The sequence below is a fragment of the Anas acuta genome, chromosome 8 (assembly GCF_963932015.1).
Source record: "Anas acuta chromosome 8, bAnaAcu1.1, whole genome shotgun sequence".
NCBI classification, from domain to species: domain Eukaryota; kingdom Metazoa; phylum Chordata; class Aves; order Anseriformes; family Anatidae; genus Anas; species Anas acuta.
Genome location: NC_088986.1, coordinates 2,557,662 through 2,578,978, shown reverse-complemented (window position 1 = coordinate 2,578,978; position 21,317 = coordinate 2,557,662). Strand labels below are relative to the sequence as shown.

General features: G+C 50.6%; 1 protein-coding gene across 2 annotated transcripts; it reads left to right on the top strand.

The window, feature by feature from the left end:
• Positions 1-268: 268 nt before the first annotated feature.
• On the top strand, positions 269-20,671 carry PGM1 (phosphoglucomutase 1). 2 transcript variants are annotated; one of them, XM_068690957.1, is made up of 11 exons: positions 269-626; positions 11,225-11,387; positions 11,794-11,940; positions 13,026-13,151; positions 13,342-13,532; positions 13,958-14,112; positions 14,668-14,783; positions 17,169-17,304; positions 18,577-18,760; positions 19,115-19,249; positions 19,967-20,671. In XM_068690957.1, exons 1-11 carry the CDS (start codon positions 381-383, stop codon positions 20,054-20,056), a joined length of 1,689 nt encoding a protein of 562 aa, XP_068547058.1. In that variant the 5' UTR covers positions 269-380; the 3' UTR covers positions 20,057-20,671. The 2 variants fall into 2 exon arrangements, with proteins under 2 accessions (XP_068547058.1, XP_068547057.1); XM_068690956.1 differs by lacking the exon at positions 269-626 and adding an exon at positions 7,765-8,416.
• The last annotated feature ends 646 nt before the right edge of the window (positions 20,672-21,317 follow it).

Below are 21,317 nucleotides of genomic sequence, written 5' to 3'. Positions count from 1 at the left end.
GTGTTCTCCCCTTTGCTCCAGGCTCCATAAAACCATTCTGGAGTCACACAAGGAGTCAGCTACCGGCTGCCCTCCTCGGGGGGGTTGGAAATTGGGGCAAAAAGCGGCGATAACCGCGCCACCGCGGAGCCGTGACAGGAGGATGAGGCGGCGGCCTGGCCGCCCGGGCCTCCCTCACCACCACCCCCGGGGGGCGGCCTCACAGCGGCGGGCGGAACGGGGCCGGGCCGTGCTGAAGGGGGCCGAAAGGGGCCGAATGGGGCCAGCCCGGCCCGGCTGTGCCTTTAAGGGGCGTGGATCGGGGCTGTGCCGAGCCGAGCCGTGCCGAGCCCTGCCCGCTCCCCTTGAGGCCGGCCCGGAACTGCCAGCGGCTGCCGGCCATGGTGCGCATCGAGACGGTGAAGACCAAGGCGTACGGGGACCAAAAGCCCGGCACCAGCGGGCTCCGCAAGCGGGTTTCGGTCTTCCAGAGCAATGCCCACTACGCCGAGAATTTCATCCAGAGCGTGCTGGCCACCCTGCCGCCGGCAGAGCGCCAGGAGGCCACGCTGGTGGTGGGGGGGGACGGCCGCTACTACATGCGGGACGCCATCCGCCTCATCGTCCGCATCGCCGCCGCCAACGGGGTACGTGCGGCTCGGGGCCGGGCTCAGGGAGGACGAGGAAGGAGGAGGAGGATGAGGAAGGCTTCCTCTGACAGGAAAGCGGAGCTGAGGATGCCGGGGGGCAGCCTCAGGCGCTGGGGGGAAGCCCGCCGTGCTGCCCTGCTCAACTCGGATGTCTCGGTGTCTGTGATTAGGGGGGTAAAAGTGTGGCTAAGCCACCCGGGGGCACAAATGTGAGCTTGTTGCTTTGTTATGGAATAAGGAAGTGGGTGAGTGTCTCTGGAAGCTGTGCAAAATTGGGCCTCCTGTGCCCCGGGGTGGGTGCCTAGCGCTCAGCCCGCGCCCCCTGACAGTGCCCTCACACACAGGCGATGTGGCCTTCCCCGCCAGAAAAGCAGCTGGCACTGCTTTATTTATCGGGTCTGAGGTGAATTGGGGCTGAAATGTGTGCTGACAGCACCTCAGGTCCCAGTGACTGAGCAGGTTGGGGGACGTGGTGGCCCACCAGGGCCTGAGGGGCTTCCCTCCTGCACCTCGCCTCAGCCCCACAGCGGCAAGGGGCTGAAGGCTGTGGTTGAGCTGGGGACCCCTCAGGAGGGGCTCGAGTCCTGTCCTTGTGGCCGTGCAGAGTCCAGGGGTCCGCTCACCAGCGGGTATTTGCCCTGCGGTGGTTTGTCTGACTTGCTTCCAAGTGTTAGGGCAGAACCGTCTGTAAAGAAAGAAAAACGTTCTGGAAAGGCAAGAGGAAACAGGAGGAGAAAGCAGGTGGGTGAATGTGTGGGGTAAGAGCCAAGGCACAGCTATACGAAGTGGGAAGTTTTACTCTAAAAGCTTTTCATTCTGAATTCTTAATTTATAAGAAAACAGCCGTGGCGTGAGACAAAATGTTAGACTTCTTCAAGTAAAAATTAAGTGATATGACAGCACTGCCCGTCATCTGCCTCATCTGCTTGCAGGTTCTTTGTGCCCTTGTTGCGGCAGAACAGAGACAGTGGCGTGGGTTTTCTGGAGTGCTGGAGGGAGCCATGAAATAAACTTCCCCCTCCCCAACCACCCTCCAAAATTTGAGGAGGACTGGCAGGTCAGAAGTGCTGCAAAATCATAGATTTAAATATCCTATGTAAAAAAGAAGGGGGAAAAGACCTCAAAGGGTCATTAAAGAAATGAGAAAACTGTCCCCCAAATTCTTTAATAACTGAAGAGCAGATGTAAATCTGAATAAGGAGGCATGGTGAGGTGCTCTGCAGGCTGCTGGGCCATTGAAAGCTTGATACAATTCTGTGACAATCCTGTGATACTGTGACAATTGCTGGCTAAGTTTGAATTGCACAGGCTTAAAGTTTGGTGATGCTATACTTGAGTGTGGAAAACCTTCAGGTCCCAAGAAATGAGGTGACTAAAAGCAGAAAGTTTCTTTATTCAATGCAAAGTGCCTGTTTTTAATGAATTTCTAGCACTTGCTTTTGTGTTTTGGAGTGCTTAGGGGATGCTTGCTTCGTGTTTTTTCTCTGTAATCGCAAGTGCTAGTTCTCTGGTAGGCTCTTACTCAACTGCACTGTGGTAGCTATGAAAATCCTCTTTCTTCATAATGGATGTGAAGTAACTGGGGGTCACCCACCCTTCAAAGGGAAGGGCGAGATACTTTGGTTAATGTGTAAGAAAGCGTGCTGCAAGCACGTGGCAGCGGGTTCCTGGAAACTGGTTTGGGCTGAGTGCTGGGGCCTGTGGGGGTCTCCTGATTCTGGGAGCCAGGTCTCAGAGGAAGGCTCAGTAATCTCGTGGTGAGAAATAGTGAGTAATATAGAGGAAAACTGGACACCTGAAATAATCACTTCTGGAGGGAAGTGATTATTGCAGTGCATGCAAGGGGATCCACTGGATACTAAGAACGTGGTATAACTGAAAAACAAGTAGTAGAGTAAAGATATAATAAAGAAATAATAAAGTTTGGGCTACGGGCCTCTCTAACACAGCCTTTCTGCTTGTTTTGATCACCAAGGTATGTCATACCAGGATGCGTTCACCCGTCTAACAGCAGCCAGCCCGCCTCCTGTGCCAAAGCAGTGCTGGAGAGCCGTATTTCTGGTCTTAGGGAGTAAGAGGTGAAGGAGTCACTGCTTTAAAATCCTCGGCCTTTAAGATCTGGCTGAGTGGTCCTCTCAAAGCCACAGGAGAAACAGGAGTACGGTTCGTGATCGTTAGTTTTACAGAGTAAAAGGTGAGGATGCTAAAGTGAGTTTTAGTATTTTTCTTCACCTGGAATGGATAATATATACCTAAATGCTGGTATTTGAATAGCAACACCTCAATTTGTAGTTCTGTGATTAACAAGTGTTATTTACAAGTTTGCCTGTATAAAAGTAACCAAAAATAGTCGGTTTCACCATTCTCAGCTGGCAGCCAGCGGAGCCTACCTGCTTTGTTTTGGTCTGTTGTGCCAAGTATCCTTTATTTTTTTCCCACACATAGTTTGCAAGTCTGACTCCTTAATTAATGAATAAAGTTTAAAAGCTCCAGCCATCTGGGGTAGAACTGGGGCTGTGCAATAGCTTTAAGTCAAAAGCAGGCACAAATTGCAGAACCGAGGTTAAACACCTGGAATCAGGCTGACTCATTGTCATCTGCTATTCAACAAGTGTAACGTGCCTCTGGTTCCTTCTCAAGTAAAGAGATTTCAAAGTGCTGCAAGGTATCTGCATTAAAGCAAATTGCTTGAAGGTATTTTGAATGCCAGGCGCTGCTTTGCATGGTAAATGCTAGCCTGGTTTTGTTTTACTGCTGCAGGACAAAACGGTACTTCAGTTAGAAACACTGCTCTCTGCCCCAGAAAGTTTGGTTTCCTGGCTTGGCTGCTCTTAAGCTTTTCCCCCACCCAATTATCCCAGGGAAACCAAGTGTTTAAATTCTGTTGCATTGCTCAGCAGCTCGTTATTTGCCAGGGCTCTGTTGTAGCTTACTTGGGTAGCTCTGCTCCATTTTAATTTTGTGCTGATCCTGATTCTGCACAAGACTGTGAGGTCAGCCTCAGTCCTGTTGCTTTACAGCCCTTCATCCACTTAGCAGCCAACAACGTTGCCCTAAAGAACAGGCTGTCAGTCCTCAGGTTCAGATCTTCCCATTTACTAAAAGCTCCTGGTACTATAACATCAAATTAAAGTGAGTGAGAAGAATTTTATTCCATAAAAGCAAACCCTATGAACCAGTCCTACATGCAGTGATGCTAGATCCTACAGGCCGATAAGAAGTCTCAATTTCTGGTCTTTGTTGCGTTGCTGTTTTTCTCAGAAGCAGAAGAGGAAAGTGAGGTGTGATATCTGAAGTAAGGAGATAGATCCCGAGCGTGCAGTCAGCGTTACCTGCAGGTATGTCCTGGCTCCAGGTCATGGTGGGGTTTAGAAGACAACCATACGTGCAGCAGCTCCCTACAGCTCGGGGACTGCTTTTACACTACTTTAGCTTCTTTTTGCCTCTCAAATTCATCATTTTATATCAGTTCACAGTTGAAGGTTATTAAGGCAGTGGTGAGGTTGCCCAGGTTTGGTGGCTTTTGGGAATTTTATCCTCTACAGTAACGAAACCCCTTCTGGAGGGAAGAACTGGGGTGCTTTGTAGTTAATCTTTGCAAATCCAGCAGACAGAGTGTTGAAATCCACACTAATAGGGGTTTAACCGTAATCTCCTGGAGCAGTGACTCTAAGCAGACTCCTCAGCTCTGGCCGTGCTGGGAGGCAGCCGTGCAGGGCCTGGCGCCTTCTTTTTGTCACACCAAGCTCTGGGTTAGGTGAGCTGAGCCCAGCAGATTCTGCCTGTGTGCCTCACAGCCTGGCTGAGCTGGTGCAAGACCAGCTCCAGGAAAGGATTGTGATGGCTCCTTCTCCTTGCCCTCCCATCTCGAAGCTAATCTGTAGTCATTAATGCTTCAAATGATGAACTCAATAAATAAATAAAACTGGAAATATTCTTCCCAGGAGCATGGTGCCTGGTGTGGGTACACCCCCGGGGAGGATGCAGTGTTCCTGGGGGAGATTCCAGCAGGCAGCAAAAGAGAGATCCCAAGGTTGGGCACGTGTGGCCAGCCAGAAAGCACAGGGACACTCAGCTTAGCCCAGAGGTAGGAAAAACAGTTGCAGTCTGTAGTGATGCTGCAGAGAAGAAGGTAAATTGTTCTCTGGCTGGCTGGGGACCAGGCAAGAATTAAAATTGCAGCAGGAGAGGCTTAGGCTAGACGTTAGAAAGCATTTTTGGAAGCTTAATGCTAATGGAAAGAGCGCCTTGCCTAGGGATGCTCAGTAAATCTCTGCCTGGGAAAACCTCTTGCGAGAACAGTTTGGGCAGAGCTGGTTCTACCCGGTGCAGGGGCTGGGTGAGCTTTTTACAGCACTCCCAGCCTTTCCCTCCACACGTGCTTTACCTGCTTCTTGCCTGCAGGTGAAGCTTTGCCAGCACGTTGTAACTGTGTGAGAAAAGCTTGGTGTGCATCTCCCTTTCTGCCCTTCCATCTGCGCTGTTCCAGGTGAAGCCCCCGCATCAGGATCCAGGCGCAGGGGCGATCTCCTGGCGGGTTAGGGCCAGGATCCCCAGCTCAGTGCTGGTTCTGCTGGAGCTGAACCAGCCGAGATCCCTCTCCCGTGCCAGGGAGGGCAGCAAACGCCAGGGCAGCCCGCGGTCACGGGCGTGCGCTGCGGAGCTGACCTTTGGACAGAAACCTTCACAGCCGTGCCTGCTGCTGTCTGCTCCTCTCCTGGCAAAGGGGGGACAAGCCCCTGCCAGCCCCGGAGCCCTTTGTGGGGTCTGCAGCAGCCTTGCAGATGGTAGCGTTGCCCCTAGCCCTGCAGAGCTGTTTTCCCAGCCCGTCAGGGATCTGCTTTCTGCCCCCGGAGCCTCTCCGGGGTGCACGGTCAGCACAGAGCAGCACGTCTCAGTTCTGGAGTTACCAGCACGTACGTGGGTGCCTGTGTGTGCGCTCAGCCTGCCGAGATGGTGCCAGACACTCTGCCTCTCTCCCTTTCAGCCTCAAAAACTGCATTTTAATTAATTCTTAGGGAAACAAAGAATCTTACAAGCAGAGCTTCTGCAATTGCGTAACCGACGGGCTCGCAGTTGGTTTATTTTACTCTGCCTCCATTTATCTTGGCAGTGCCAAGCGTCACGCCGGCAGCAGGCTGTAATCAGGCAGAAGGTGTGTGGTTTTGGCAGCCGTGGGGTTATCGGGGCTGCCGGCCCCTCCAGCGAGATTGCACAAGCAGCAGGACACAGGTTTGCTGTGGGCAGGAGCAGGGAAATGTGATTTGTGCTTTAAAGGAAGGCTGGGAAACAACTGCAAAATACCTGACTTGGATTCTGTGTTGTGTTCTCCCCCAGTTATTTTGAATGTCCCAGTGCAGGATGGGGTGGGATGAGGAGAGGTGGCAGAGCCACAGCAGGGAGAGGGGATGGGGCAGGGGCCAGCAATATCAAGCCGAGGGAGGGGCTGCGTGCTCTGCAGGGTTTTACTGAAGTTTAAGGGCTCCCCAAATAGCCTTGTTTGACTTGGGTTAATGATAAAAGGACAGCAGTTCATGGCTTTGGCTCTGCTCTTGCATGTCTGAAGTGCAGGACTGTGAACGGGGAGCTGCGTGAGCAAACAGGGAGGGTAGGGAGGGGAAAGGTGAGGAGTGAGGCACATCAGCAGCGTGGCCATGAGGGAAAGTTGAGGAAATTGGGGTTGTTTCCTGTAGAAAACAGAGGATGCTCAGGCTCTGTATGCTGACTTTTTTTTTTTTTTGCAGTGCAAGAAGCTGTCAGGAAGAGGGTTGTGGTTCAATTTGTTCTCTGACAGCTCGGGAGGGCTTGAGTCATGGCAAGGAGGATGTAGGCCAGCTCGCAGGGACACGCTCCTGGCTGCAAGGTGATTTATGCGTGGGCACCGCTCACCTGGAGAAAAGGACTTAAAGAACAGGTTACAGGAGCTGTCTGAAGGGTGCACTGGGTGTATTTGATCCTGCACCAGATTTGGGGAGGAAGCTGTGAGCCTCCCACCCTAGCAGTGCCTCCCAGACCACGAATGGCCAGAATGTGCACACCTAATTACACGGCCCAGCTCCCAACCAGGTCAAGAGAAGAAGAAGAAGGGACAGAGCTTGCACAGGCCTCTCCCTGCCAGGGCAGCTGCTCAGTGGGAGGCTCGTTCTGGGAGCTGGATTTTGTTCTCTGTGCCACTAGAGGGAAACCTGTGCCTATGCGTGGAAATTTAGGGCGTCGCAGCTGCAGGAGATGGAATAGCAGATGCTGGATTAGCGTAGAGGTATGAAATAAGCACTGGTTGTTTCTGGCTGCCTACCCCAGGCCTTCTCGCTGGTGGTATAAAATAAAGATGGCCATAACAACATCTCTTTGCCCATTGGAGAAATCTGTTGATTTTTGGAGCAATGGCAGAGGCAGCACCTTAGGAAATGATCTTGTGGAAGCCTTCGTAAATTGTCACAATCCAGCTGTGTACACAACTCCTTTCTCCCTCCCCCTTTTTGATAATGGGATGAATGAGTCATTATGAAGTGCATGGTCTCTAATTTTCCACTAATACCTATAAAACGCTGCCAGCAGCTCGGACAGGGGACTCTGAGCGTTATTAAAGAGGTTTGGAGGAGACTGTGGTTCCATCCCAGTGTCTGAAATTACCTTCCCCAAGCTCAGGGAGACGATGCCTCATAAAAGCTTGTTGGCATTTGGATCTCTTCTGTGTGTGAGTCGTTCCGAACCCGATAACTTTATCATGCCGTGCTCTAAAGGATTCAATAGTTGTGTTTTTTTTTCTTTTTTTTTTTTTTTAATAAATTTTGGCACCTATGCTGTCAGCTTGTGGAGTATTCGGTTGAAACCATGCCTTCAGCAGCTTCGAGCCGTGCTGGGTTTTCCTGAGTTCAGCAAAGGCTGAGCCACTCTTCTCTGTGGACCACGTCCCCGTGCCCAGGAGGGAGCCCCGGGGCAGTCAGGTTGTCGCAGCGGGGCTCGTGTAAGCGACCTGTGGGTAACAGATCTGCTGCCTTCCATTTTAAGAGTGACCTTTAGCTCGCCGGACTCCGCAAAACACCTCCGGCCGCGTGCTGCCCTGCCTGCTGGAGGCTTTTCCTCCAGGGCCTGTCGTGCCTGCAGAGATTTGCTGGGCTGGCAAAAACGCTGGGGCAGCGCATCGGGGTGTCCGAGCGGGGCGCCGAGCTGCCCATGCGCTGACGGAGACCCGGGCAGACGGACGGGTGACAGCACAGAGCGGCGAGGAGCCGTGCCTGCAGGGAGCAGGAGGTGGTGAGGGAGGCAAAATTCGCCTTTTCCTGCCCGTGTTCGCCGTGACATTGATCCTCCTCAGCAAGTGCAAGGAAACAGCTTCAGTTACAGAACCCACGTTCAGCTCGATGTTCGAGGAGCTATTTTTGGGTGCTCAAGAACTTCACTCAGCTTCTGTCCAGTAGGTGTGCCATTGCTGGTGTCAAGATTGATCTATTTTTTAAATTACATATTTTTTTCCTTTGTGTTTCATCGTAACTTACTTCTTAAATGCATTTATATGAAAAAAGGCCATGGAAGACGCTCCTCTGCCTCTGCTGACCATGCCCACGGCTCCTTACAACGATCAGAAGCCAGGAACGAGTGGACTACGGAAGAAGACCTTTTATTTTGAATCCAAGACGAACTATATGCAGAACTTTATCCAGAGTATATTTTTTTCCATAGACTTAAGAGATCGACAAGGAGCTTCTATGGTGGTTGGAGGCGATGGGAGGTACCTGAATAAATCTGCGGTGGAACTGATAGTCCAAATGGCTGCAGCCAACGGGGTTGGTAATGGTTAAATGACTAAATTCCTAGGGTTGCGTAGCTGATAAATGCAGAAAACCATAAAAAATTAGTCACTGGGAGTCACTAATTGCTAACGGTTAGCTTTTTAACAGAAAATCCAACTGGAAATGCTGAAATTACTGTTTGTTCACTTTTAAGTGGTACAGTTGGGTAGAAGCATGGGGAAACACACGGAGCAAAGAACAGAAAAGGTTCCCATTTTCTGTGCCTTCCTAGTTCGTGGTTTGACGTGCCTCAAGCTGTTGGCACTTGTGGACTTGGTAGTGTCTCCATCAGGTCGTAAAACCCTGATAACGCTAGGAGGAGAAGTGGGTGGCAGAGCCACGGCTCTCCCTGCGGTGGCAGCTGGGCAAAAGCTCCTTCAGCCTTGCTCGGAGAAGGCAAAACGCAGACTCTGCTGCTTCCCCACAGCTACAAGCTGTGGCTGGGCAGTAAGCACTCGGGGAACCTCTGAAAACTGAAGTGAGATGAGAACAGAAACAAGGGGGAGCCTTTGAGATCTCTGGCTGTGCTGGAAGCAGGGCAGGAGATTGGGCTGTTTGTGGCACGGGGTGGTTCAGGTGCTGCAAGCCTCTGGGGTTGTGTCTTTGCTTCTCCTTGCTTTTTAAGAAGGAAAGACGCTGCCGTCTGTCCTGGATCTCCTAACGCAGAGCAAAACTTGATGCTAAGAGATGTGGCATAGGAATTTTTGGCAGAAAAGCTTGTTCGATCACAACAGGGTAATTTGTAATGAGCAGGCAGATAAGAGGAGAGAGTTTTCTTTTTGTTTTTTTTAATCAGCAAGTTTTCCAGGCTGGAAAAATGAATCCTTTGGCATTGCAAATTAATGTGTTCCACTTAAGTCAGCGTACGGGCTGAGCAGGAGAGCTGGGGAATGTGCACAAAGTAGGAGCCAGGCCTGCTGCTCGGGCTTTCTGACACCAGGACAGATTTCCTGATGGTAAAGATGAGATTAAGCTGATCCTCGCCAGATGAGGCTTCTCTCCTGCGTTTCTTTCCGGCGGCGTGGCCCGTGTCTGGCTAACATCTAGTTCCTCTGCTGGGTTTGATGTTTTTCACTGCTTGTTTTTATGTAGTCTGGCTGAATCCTGTGACTTTGTTAATCAACGTTGTGCTAACCTCGCTCTGCAGAGCAGAAGGGATGAGTCCAAGGATGTGTTAAAATGTAAGAAGGCACGAGGAGGGCATGCCTGGCGTGTTTCGGATGTGCAGAAGCGTCTCTGTCGGCATGTGCCAGGGACAGGTGCTGTCACCTCCGCAAACGCGGCATCAGCAGGATCTCCGAATGGCACCAGGCACGCTCGCTGTGCTGCTGCAGGGGGATTCACCTCGCCTGCTTCAAATTCTGGTGGTTTGGTCAAAGGAAGGGACCTGGGTTGTTTGCTCTGTGCTCGGGGGCTGTGACCGGTGCAGGGCATTGCTCTTGTGCTGCGTGCATCATCCAGGAGGGCAGTGGAGCTGTGCACACCAGCTTCCTCGGCTAGAAAACGTGGATTTGGTGGGAAAGCACTGAAAGCATCAGCCTGTGTTGCTGGAGGGGACCCGCAGGAGTCCTTCGCTGTCTGCGTGTGTCTTAGTGGGGCTTTTGGTGACTCCAGGTGGAAGCTCTGGGTTGCATCACGGGGCCGTAACCCAACATCGCTGCAGGAGGCAGGTCGGGTGAACGGGGCTGCCCGGAGCATCCTGGGGAAGGTGTTTCTGTTTTCTTTCTTAGCTTTGGCTCGTAAGAAACTCCCGAAAACTGAAAAAGATGCTGAGTGTTAGCAGCTCAGCACGCCGCTAGGCTGAGCAGCCTCTCCTGCAGTTACCCCAAAAGAGATAGCACCGGGCTGGTGGGAAATGAAGGCCGAAAACCTCTGACAGCTGAGGAGGGCCCCGAATCAGAGAGCAGCCTGGATGAATACGAGTCTCCTCGCTGCATTTGCTTTGGTTTTATGAGCTGCCTTTCCAGGTCTCTGCCCGTGGTGCTGCGGGGCAGGAACCACATCCCATTATCCCGCGCTGGTGCTGCTGGCTTAGCACCACGCAGGAACCTTCACTCCAGGCAGGCTGGCTTTTGTTTTCGGCTTTCTCTTGCCTTTGAATGAAATTCCTCCTCTTTCCTCAGTAGTATACAGGGTCTAATCTCCTTGGCTGCTGGGGAGTAGTCTGGTATGTGCTTAAACCTCTGTCACCTCATCTGGGGGCTATGGTAAGGGGCATGCTCTTCCAGGAGAATATTTATCTTCTGTTTTACTACACGAACTGGATCCTGATTACCTTGTAGTGCTTAGCACATCGGTCTGGATTTAATCTCGGTGATATTACTGAATTTATGGAGGGAGGTGTGTTACCCGCTGCGAGGAAGAGAATTTGCATCTGGTCCCACGGGAGCAGCGATGAAGATCTATTTTGCTTTTGCTTTGGCTTCTCTCAACCCCATTGTGTCTTTTGAAAGCAAAGTTCAAGACCATAGCCAAGGGGTGTTGTTTTTTTGTGTGTCGTTTTGTTTAGATGGCTCTGGAAAGCTCAGCTCTTCAGCACAGGCTGCCATTTCCCGTTGAGCTGTGATGTTCGTGAGGGGAAAAAAAGGCACAGCAGAACGGGGTGGGCTGCTGACCTTCAAACTATGCAGCAGAGAGCTTCACGGCCTCCCAGGAACACACTGCGTGCTTCAGCACCCCAGCCATCAAGGTGCCTCCTTAGGAGGCGTTGCTTTGCCTGTCACCAACGTTTGGGGGTCTGGTGCTCTTGCTGTGCTCAGAATTTGGGACTCACAGTTGTTCGTTTTGCCCTTTAATTTTCAGATCGGCCGCTTGGTCATAGGGCAGAACGGCATTCTGTCCACTCCGGCCGTGTCCTGCATCATCAGGAAAATCAAGGCCATTGGTGGCATCATTCTGACAGCCAGCCATAACCCTGGTGGGCCCAACGGAGATTTTGGTATTAAATTCAATACTGCCAATGGAGGTAAGGTTTCCTTCTCTTTTATTTGCTTGCTTTCTACTTCCCAGTTCTTTATTGGTACCAAGGAACCTGATTAAGCTGTCAGACATCACAGAGGTTCAGTGGCCTGAGCACTGGGTTCCCCCAAACACCAAATCACAGAATGGTTGAGGTCAGAAGGGACCTCTGGAGGTGATCTGGTCCAAAGCCCTGCTCAAGTAGGGCCACCAGGAGCAGGTTGCCTGGGACCATGCCCGGAGTGATTGATCTGCTCCCTTTGCTCCCCAGTATTCTTCTTCACTTCTCCTTATTCTTATTCACTTCTCCTAGTGAGGTATTCCCAGCCACAGGTCTTCTGCTGTACCTCTGAAGGGCAGTTCTCCTCCAATCTGCCTCTAACTTCTTCCCTCTTGCACCTTTTATCTTGTAGGTCCTGCTCCTGAAGGTGTCACAGACAAAATTTTCCAAATCAGCAAGAAAATCGAAGAGTATGCGATCTGCCCAGACCTCCAGGTGGACCTGGGCACCATTGGGAAACAGCAGTTTGATCTGGAGAACAAATTTAAGCCATTTACAGGTAAATGACTGTTCTTCCTCGTGGAAAGTTGCAGGTGAAGTTGGCGTGGACTTGCCATGAAAGGACACTTGGTTTTTTGGAAGGACAGATGTGGCCATTCCGACCTCTTCTTCTCAGCTGCTGGATAATCCAAGCAAAATTGTCTGTCCTGGTTGCTGTGGATTTTTATTTTTATTTTTTTGCTTGTATCTCACCTTGTCTAGATACTTTAATTCTACTAATTGTCTGTAAGGCTCCCATTAACACGTACGTGGGAAACAAAGACAAATCTGCATTTAAAGTTCATTTTCCAGATTAAATGTTATAGTGTTAGTGTTTAATCTTTCTGACTGGCTTTTTCCAGAGTTTCATGTATAAAAGAACCGTCTGAGAGCTGGAAAGCCGTGATATTTCACGCATGATTTTCGTCAGTTAGCAGTGAAAATAAAACTACATCTAAAAAAATAGATTTTTTTCAAAAAAGTTACTGCAAGTTATTTTCACCACCTCCTGATGATCACTCATTGTAAACAAAATTAAATCAAAAGTGATAAAAATCCAAATTTCTCTCGTTTTCCACTTCTGTGTACCAGGATTTTTGTGTAAATAGTTTTGTCTTCACTTTTTTTTTTTTTTTTTTTTTTTACATGGCCCATGAGTTGCAAAGGTTCAACCTTTTCAGACTCTGAGGTGCACAGTTCGTGCTCATGTTGGTGGAAGTCTGTCTGTGTATGTTTTTTCCCTCTTAATCCCTCTCTACACGTAGCCAGAGTGGAACAGAGGCCTCTCAAAGGATGTCCGGGGGGCTGGGGCTCTGAATGGAGGCTGTGACCGGCGCAGAGCTGAGAACAATGTTTGTCTTCAGGATTCTGTCGCTCTGTTTGGTCTGTAATCCGATTAGCAGTGGCAGCCTGTAATTAAATGGCCCTTAATATAGGACCATTATCATTGTCTTTATGAAATGATTCTAGGGGGTGTTTAAAGGCTTTATGCCCAGCCCTGGCCCTTTGCACGCAGGGACTGTCAGCACAGCGCCACGTGGAGCAAACTTGCTTTTCTACGTCGAGTTCAGACTGTCACAGTTAGTTTGTCTCTTCTTTTTCCAGTGGAAATTGTGGACTCGGTAGAGGCTTACGCGAACATGCTGAGGAACATCTTCGACTTCAACGCGCTGAAGGAGCTGCTTTCGGGGAAGAACCACCTCAAGATTCGCATAGACGCGATGCACGGAGGTAAGCTCCCAGGGAAAGCTCTCTCTCACTTTCTTGTTTCTGGTGTTTGAGAGCAGAAAATGCTGTTGTACAGCTGGAGACCTGTCAGTCAGGCATCCCTTCTGTTCTCTTACACGGGGCTGTCATGCCAATACCTCGGTGCCTTTATCCCGTGCCTGACTCACTCCCTTCCCACATTCTGCCCTGACAGTTGTGGGCCCTTACGTGAAGAAGATCCTGTGTGAGGAGCTCGGAGCCCCGGCCAATTCTGCTGTGAACTGCACCCCGCTGGAGGACTTCGGTGGCCACCACCCCGACCCCAACCTGACCTACGCTGCCGACCTGGTGCAGACCATGAAGACGGGAGAGTACGACTTTGGAGCTGCCTTTGATGGAGACGGGGTAAATGGGCTGCTCTCGGATCATCTTTTTGCCCTCTAGTTGGTCGTGGGGCATGACAGGACACCAGCAGAGGAGGATGGAGAGAGGCAAAGACCTTTTTTAGTCCTCTCCCTGCTGTAACTGCAGGCAGATGTGAACCACTCACTGCAGTTCACCACCACGGCAGTAGTTGGCTACTGTGTAAATAATGAAGTCCAAACTGTTTTTAAATAGCTTTAAAGCTTATGAAAAATCAGCAGGAAGGTTGAAATACTGGAGAGGTGTTGCTGTTTAACTGCTTCCAAACGTCATATTTAGTTCAGTGCAGTCAAAAATCTCCGTGTCACAGGGTTTACAGGCTGCGCCTGCGAAGTAGAACGATTTTGGATTGCAGCCTGCTTGCACAGAGCAGGGACGTGAGCTGTTTTCTCTCTTGTCCTCGCCAGGACCGCAACATGATTCTTGGGAAGCACGGCTTCTTCGTGAACCCCTCCGACTCCGTTGCCGTCATCGCTGCCAATATCTTCAGCATCCCTTACTTCCAGCAGACCGGAGTCCGCGGCTTCGCCCGGAGCATGCCCACCAGTGGGGCTCTCGATAGGTAGCACCTGCCTCTGCGCGGGGTGGCGGAGGGGAGGGACTGTCCCTTTCCTGTGGTCAGACACACTCCTGTAGTGGGGAGTGAGTGCGTGGCCCTCCTGAAGGGTGATGCACTGCTGGGGTGCTGCATTAAATCCTCTTTGGGAACATGGCAGGGTTGGGTTCTGCTCTTTCCTCTTTCTTCTCTACAAATAAGCCCAAATAAATGCCCTCCCCCCCTTTTTTATGAATTTAAATCTGTTAGTGATACTTTCTTTGTTAAATGCTTTGACATCTACGACTGCAAATTGGTGTAGAAGAGCTGTGTGTTTGTATTTATTCCTTAGCTGTGCTTCCCAACCATCTCCCACAAGGTAGCACCAGGATAAAATCGAGCACTGCTGCACAAAGAGCAGTTCTGCACTAAAAAAAAAACAAAAAAAAGACAGAGGCGTGAGCTGCCTGCAGCGTTACCCCAAAAGAGATGCTGGTAACAACTGAGGCTCCTATTGCAGCATTTCACATGGGTGCACTAAGAGCCCAGCTGTGGTGTGACGTAGCCTTCTTGCCTTCGAAGGGTGGCCCACGCTACAAAGATTGCTTTGTATGAAACTCCAACTGGCTGGAAGTTCTTTGGAAACTTGATGGATGCAAACAAACTGTCTCTGTGTGGAGAGGAAAGTTTTGGTACTGGTAAGTGGGTGTTCCTGAGCTCGGTAACGAAGGCGCTGTTCCTCCTCTTAATTCTTTTTGCTGGGTAACTTGGGATTTATCTTCTGTGGGTAGCTGTTAATGCTTCTGAAATAAAACAAAAAAGCTTTCAAGAATCCCTGGTGGAAGCGTCCACAATGCTAAGAGTTCTGTCAGGCAAAAGCTAGGTCTCTTTCAGTTAGTAAGGAAGGCGTACGTCGATACGCAGGAAGTTTAAGGGCCTCTTTACTAGCCCGGTCATTGAGTCTATGGGGATTAAGTGCAGTGTTAAATGTATTTTTCAACTCTTGGTGGCCAGGAAAACCTTCTAAATGTTTTCATTTCTGGGAAGAAATATGGTTTGGAGCATGCAGTTTTATTAGGGGAGGTTTCAGGTCACTATTAAATCTCTGAGCTTAATAGGGCCCTCATTTTCCTGTTCTAAAAACAAGGTATGATTTATAAAGTTTAAATTAACACTTGCCTTTGAACAGTTGCAGCAAGTTATTGGGTTACTGAGAAACAAAGCGAACATCTTAAGGAATTTCCTAGGGGTGCGCACGTGACGCACGGCAGTTCCTGGTGCAGGGAGGCTGAAGCGAGCGGGTTTTGCTCACAATCAAAATGTGCAGCGTTCCCGGGAGGCTGCGGGGAGCCTGAGTTATCCCACGGCATCCACCATGTGGTGGTGGCGTCCCGATGGGGGAAACGGGGCTGGCCCTGCACGAGGGATTTCAGCACCTGGCGCCTGCACAAAGGCCGTGCTTTATCTGGTTGGGGTTCTCCTCGAGATCCTGTTTGTCCTTTGTCTGAGGACCACGGGGCAGCCGGGAGGATACGCGAGGTGCAGGGACGTTTTGGTAAATACAGACACCAAGCAGCACATGATTCGGGGAGCTGCTGATAGGAGAGGGTCTCCAGCGAGCAGCTCTCTCAAATCATTTCCAGTTTCTGGTGCATGTGCAATGAGCTCATAGCTTCTCACCTCCCACAGCAGGTGACTCTGCCTTACAAATAAATGTGGCTGGGAGGCAGGTTTGGGATTTGGGCTGTGCAGCATCACATCTGGGGCCGGGGATCGGAGCAGTTTTGTGAGGGACAGAGTGGGAAAGGGCTTGTGCTGGGCTCCCTGCGCCACACAGGGCATTTGTCCATCTGGCAAAGGCCCTTTAAAGAAGGAAAAGGGACGAGGGAGGCTGATAGCAAGTTAATGAGGAGTTGTTTGGAGTCTGACGGAGCGTGAGTGCTGAAGGGGAGCGAGGTGAAGGAGCAGCCACGCAGACCCGGTAAAAATTGAAACAAACTGCGACCCGGTGGGACCGGAGTCCGGCAGCAATTAGAGTAATGCGACATGACAGAATTCCTGCCCGCCTTCTTGGGGATTTGATTCCAGCACGAAGCTGATCCATCACATGGGACTCGTTGTTTATGTAGCATTCCTCTCCGTCACCTCCGTGCGGGACCGGGAGGGTAATTTACCGCTGCGGCCACAATGGTGGGATTTGTGTCGAGCACCACGCGGCCCCAACCCTTCTCCCCGGGCGATCACCCACCCTGGCAATTCTGGGGAGGGTAAAAGGGCGGCTGGGGCATGCTCACCGTGCTCACAGCCATACCCTGGCTCCTTGGGGTTTGGTAATGCCCTCTTGGAGGTTTTCCAAAGCCCAAAGGGTGAAGCTCAGAAGTTGTGAATCAGCGGGACACGGCACCGAGCGTGCCAGCCAGGAGCAGGGGGGCCGGGTTGGACGTGCTCTGGGCTGCTCTGTGATCCCCTGCTTGATTTAGGGTTTTGGGGCTGGTCTGAGCTGATTTCCCCATATGAACAACGTCTCCCCTCGTGCTGCTGCCTGCTGGCCCCGGTGCTGGGTGCACCCCGACAGGCGGCTGCGCCCTCCACTGCCGCATAATTTCGGAGTTGTTAGGGTTTGGCTTCCTAAGCAAGGGCTGACATTTTTCTTGGTGCTCGGCCAGCATCTCTGCCGGTCAGGGTGTGCTGATTTGGCAGACGGTACGTGACAGCTGCTCGAGGAGGTTGCTGTTACTCCTTCTTGAGCTTTGCGTTTGCCTCTTTTTGTTGGTTTTTTTTGATGACCTTTTTAGCGTGCATTCTCCGTTGCTTCCTTGGGAACGGAATTAAGGATCTGTGAACAATGAGCGTGTGTGCGCGTGTTAAAAGGGGCCGAATGTTTTATTTGGGCCATGGCTGACAGCAGACGATATCTTGAACCGCTTTACCAATGCAGCAGGGATCCAGCTCGCCAAATGCCTTCCATTTGTGAGGCCGTGCGGCTGCCAGGTCGCTGGAGGAGAGGAGGCGAGGCAGGGCCATAGCGCGGGCTCTCTCCTGGCAGGAGGTGGGAAACGTGTTTCTGCTGTGGGTCTCTGCAGGCTCCGACCACATCCGTGAGAAGGACGGGCTCTGGGCAGTCCTGGCCTGGCTCTCCATCCTGGCCACCCGCAAGCAGAGCGTGGAGGACATCATGAAGGATCACTGGCAGAAGTACGGCAGGAACTTCTTCACCAGGTGGGGGAAGCACGGCTGACACCAGTATGCAACGTACCCGGGCTGATTAAAGCTGGATGTTCACCTTAACCTTTGGTGATGTCCAGTCTAGGGTTTGTTATTCTGAATGCAACCTGTTTGGTATCAAACTCTGTAAAGGTTGTAAATTTTTGGTGTCTGTAGGGTAGCTTTTTTCTCTTAGCAGAGGCTTTTTCTTGCAAGTGTTTCTTGCTGTTAGAGTAAAATGTTCCTTTAGGCTACAAGTTGCTTTGTAGGATCTTCAGTGGTGGCTCTATTATGGAATGGGCATCCAGCTCCTAGGCTGTTATTTACCTGGTTGAGTTTGTCCGGTTCCAAACTACTCCCGTTTAAGCTACAGCAGATATGGGAGAGGAAAAGGGAAGGGGAAGAGCTAAGCTGCACGTGAGCAGAAGAGGAGGCACTGCCTGGAGGGGGAGCGTTAGGCAGAAATCTTTCACTTTGGAAGACCTACGTGAAAATTTTGTCTCAAATTGCCAAGTGAAAGAACTTGCCTTTTCATTTTTTTCCTTTTTTTTTTTTTTTTTTCTTCACACCACAAAGCCAGCATACATCTAAGGTATTTAAACCTGTGGAAAAAATGCCAAAGTCTTGAATAAAAAAAGCAGCCTTTTAGCACCAGAGCTACGTCTGCGTAGCAAGCGAAGTGCAGCGGTTGGCAGGTTAGCAAGCCCGTGCATGCTCCATCTAGCTGGCTGGGCAAATAAAAACCACACAAATCGCACTGGCAATCAGAGTGCAAAGTCTCAGGTCCTGATTTGGGCTTCAGCACATGCTGGAGCTGCTGCTCTCTGCTGCCTCTCTTAGCAGCAGTCGTTAGATCAAAGCTGGCAGCGCTGTGTTATCATGTGCTGCCATCAGACCTTTGCTTTGCTGTGGGGACACAAGTTAGGATGCTCAGGGAAAGCTGATCGTGAGGAACCTGTCGAGATCCTATCGGTGGAATTAGAATAAATGCTTTGCAGTCAGCATTGTTGGGCTCTGGCTCTCTGTCTTTAATATTCCTAGCACAAGACAGCACAATTGGAGCTTTCATCTCTCCTAATGCTCAATGTGCTAGGTTGTAGGGTGTCCCACAGCTTTGTGTTGGACTCAAACTGCTGCACGGATCCTCCTCTCTTTTCTTCCCATCCTTTTCTCTATTAAGAGTAGAAAAACATACGTGGGGCTGACCACAGTGCTGTTAAACAAGGGCATCACAGAACATTGCTTATTACAGACCTTCCTAATCTGTTTTCTGGTGACTGGTTGTAGATACGACTACGAAGAGGTGGATGCAGATGCAGCTAATAAAATGATGAAGGATTTGGAGACCATGATGTTCGACCGCTCCTTTGTGGGGAAGCAGTTGTCGTCTGGTGACAAAGTCTACACGGTCGAGAAAGCCGACAACTTTGAGTACAATGATCCCGTGGATGGAAGCGTCTCCAGAAACCAGGTGGGCACGGCCTCGCCTGGGCTGAACACGACATCAGTGTTGTCTGTTGCATATGTGTTTCCCCTGAGGCCAAGCAGTGTGTTTGACCCCTGGAAAAGCTTCTCCCTTGTGTCTGGCAGTGGGATCCTGGCCTGCATGAGGGAACTTGCTGTGTGAGGCGCAGAGTTGGTCAGGATGGAGGCTTTTGCTCCTCCAGGAGTGTGCAGCAGAGGTGCCTTCTGCAGCTCCCCCAGGAGGATGGAGCTCAGGGGTGGTGTGGGTCAGGCACGGCCACGCTGGGTGCCATGGGAAGCACCACGGATACCCCAGAGGCGCGTGGCTGAGAGGCTTTTCTCTTCCCTTTTCTCCTACCAGGGCTTGCGGCTCATCTTCTCCGATGGCTCCCGCATTATCTTCAGGCTGAGCGGTACGGGCAGCGCTGGGGCGACCGTGCGGCTCTACATCGACAGCTACGAGAAAGACGCCCAGAAGATATACGAGGACCCCCAGGTGGGTGCTGCTCTGCGTCACGGCAGTGCTGCCTCCCAGCCTTCCTCGTGCACACAGATCTTGGCCCTAAGCACGGCAGCACTGAGCACTGTGGAGGCGCTGGGTGTTTTGGAAGCAAGGGCTTTGGTATCTTTAATCCCAGTGCAAATAGCTTTTAAAAAAGCTCTGTGTGGAACAAGCATTACTTATTCAGAACCCCTCACAGCTTCTTTTGCAGTTGCACATTAGTTTTTCTGTTTGTTTATGTTACATCTGTGGCTGGTTCCAGGTGTGGAAGGACACTTGCAGACCTGAACTGACCTTTTAGGTGAAATGTTGCATCTCTAGGGATAAGATGAGCTCATTCCTCTACAGAATTCAGGAAATACTTGTTTAAAATAAATAAATGTGGGTGAGAGGATGCTGCAGTCACATTTAAGGTGACACTGGCTCATTCTATACTAAGTTTGGTGCATGTTCTTTACAGCATCATTTAAAATGCTCTCTAGCAGATACTGGAAGAAAAGAATCCTCATTTTATATTCCACAGCAAAGAATCTTTGACCTCTTTCTGCATAACTTATGATGACATTTTTCACAAAGAAGATTTAGGGGAGGGGAAAGTTCTGGGAGGCAGCAACTAAACTGATCAGCTTGAGCCAGGGGCAGGGTGGGCACAACGTGTGTGGGGTGCGTGCGCTGCTCCACAGTTCTGAGCCATCTCTCTCCTCTCTGCAGGTCATGCTGGCGCCCCTCATTTCTATTGCACTGAAACTTTCACAGCTTCACGAGAGAACCGGCCGCACCGGCCCCACTGTCATAACATAAAGGCTCGGTCCTGGCACCGCGCTGGAGAGCTCGCCGCGTGAGGGAAGGCAGCCTGTCACCCCCGTCTTGTCCAATCTGTCACTATGAAAGGAAAATTAATTTTATCTCTGTATTTAAGTACAGTACTGAACCGCTACGGATAGACAATAAAAACCAGCCCCTGTGAACAATTTGTGCGCACGTTGCTGTGCTGCTTTCTTGCGTCACACCGCGCTGCTGGCAAGCTGTGTATGGTGCTCATTAGCACAGCCTTTTGGTTTAGCATATGCACTTTTTTTTTTTCTTTGCTTAAACAAAAGGCTCTAGAAATAACAAAGAGACTAAATTCTTCAATAATTCAGGGGTTTTGGTTCTATCTTGGAAACCGTCCTGGAAAAGAAGCACATTTTACCCTTGTTAATATATTGTATTTAAATTTGATGTCTCTAAATAAGCAACAGCTGTGTATTAAGGCTGAGTATTTTTTACTCGTGTGGATTTTTTCCCCCTTTCAAAAGCCAATTATGTAAATTGGTCTCTTTGCCATGCTATCTGTACAAAAAAATGTAACAAACCCTCCCCACAGAAATAAGCAATAACAAACATTGTAGGATATTAAAGTGATGTGGGCTACAATTACTGCTCAGTGCTCTTTTATTTCCTTGCATCGCGACAGGCTCCCTCTTGAAGAGCAAAAGACTGTTTTGATGAGCTCTTGTTTGGTTGAACGTGCGTGGTGAGATTCTCGGAATAATCAGGTTTGCAGGCATTAATGTGCAAAATCTTATCCCAGGGCACAGAGGGGTCACTTCGGAAGCAGTTGTTGCTATCGGATGTTATCACAGCTCCCTGCCCCTTAGCTGGAGGCCATCCCCTTCGAGTGAGCTGTGTTCCAGCGGGATGGGTGGAAGGGATGGGATGTGCTCCTGCTGCTGACTTGGAGCTCCTCAACCACGGAGATGTTCTCCAGCAAGGGGGGCTCTGGCAGATGCCCTCAGGTAAATCGCCAAGACCCTGTTGGTTTATCACTTCTTTCTCGAGGCTCTTATGGCTTAAACTGTGTCAATAAAAGGAGTTGCAGTGCTGGGAGTGACAGTAGGGGATTTCCCCCTTCATCACCCAAGCCCTGCAGTGCCCTCTGCCCTCACTGGGCTCAGTGGCATGAGGCTGGCCACGGCAGCGCTGCCCATACAGCCCAAATTCGGGCCAGGACCCTGGGCTGCCCTGAGGGAACAGCTCTGTTTCCCAGGAATGTGAAACATCCTTAACCACGCTGCCAGCA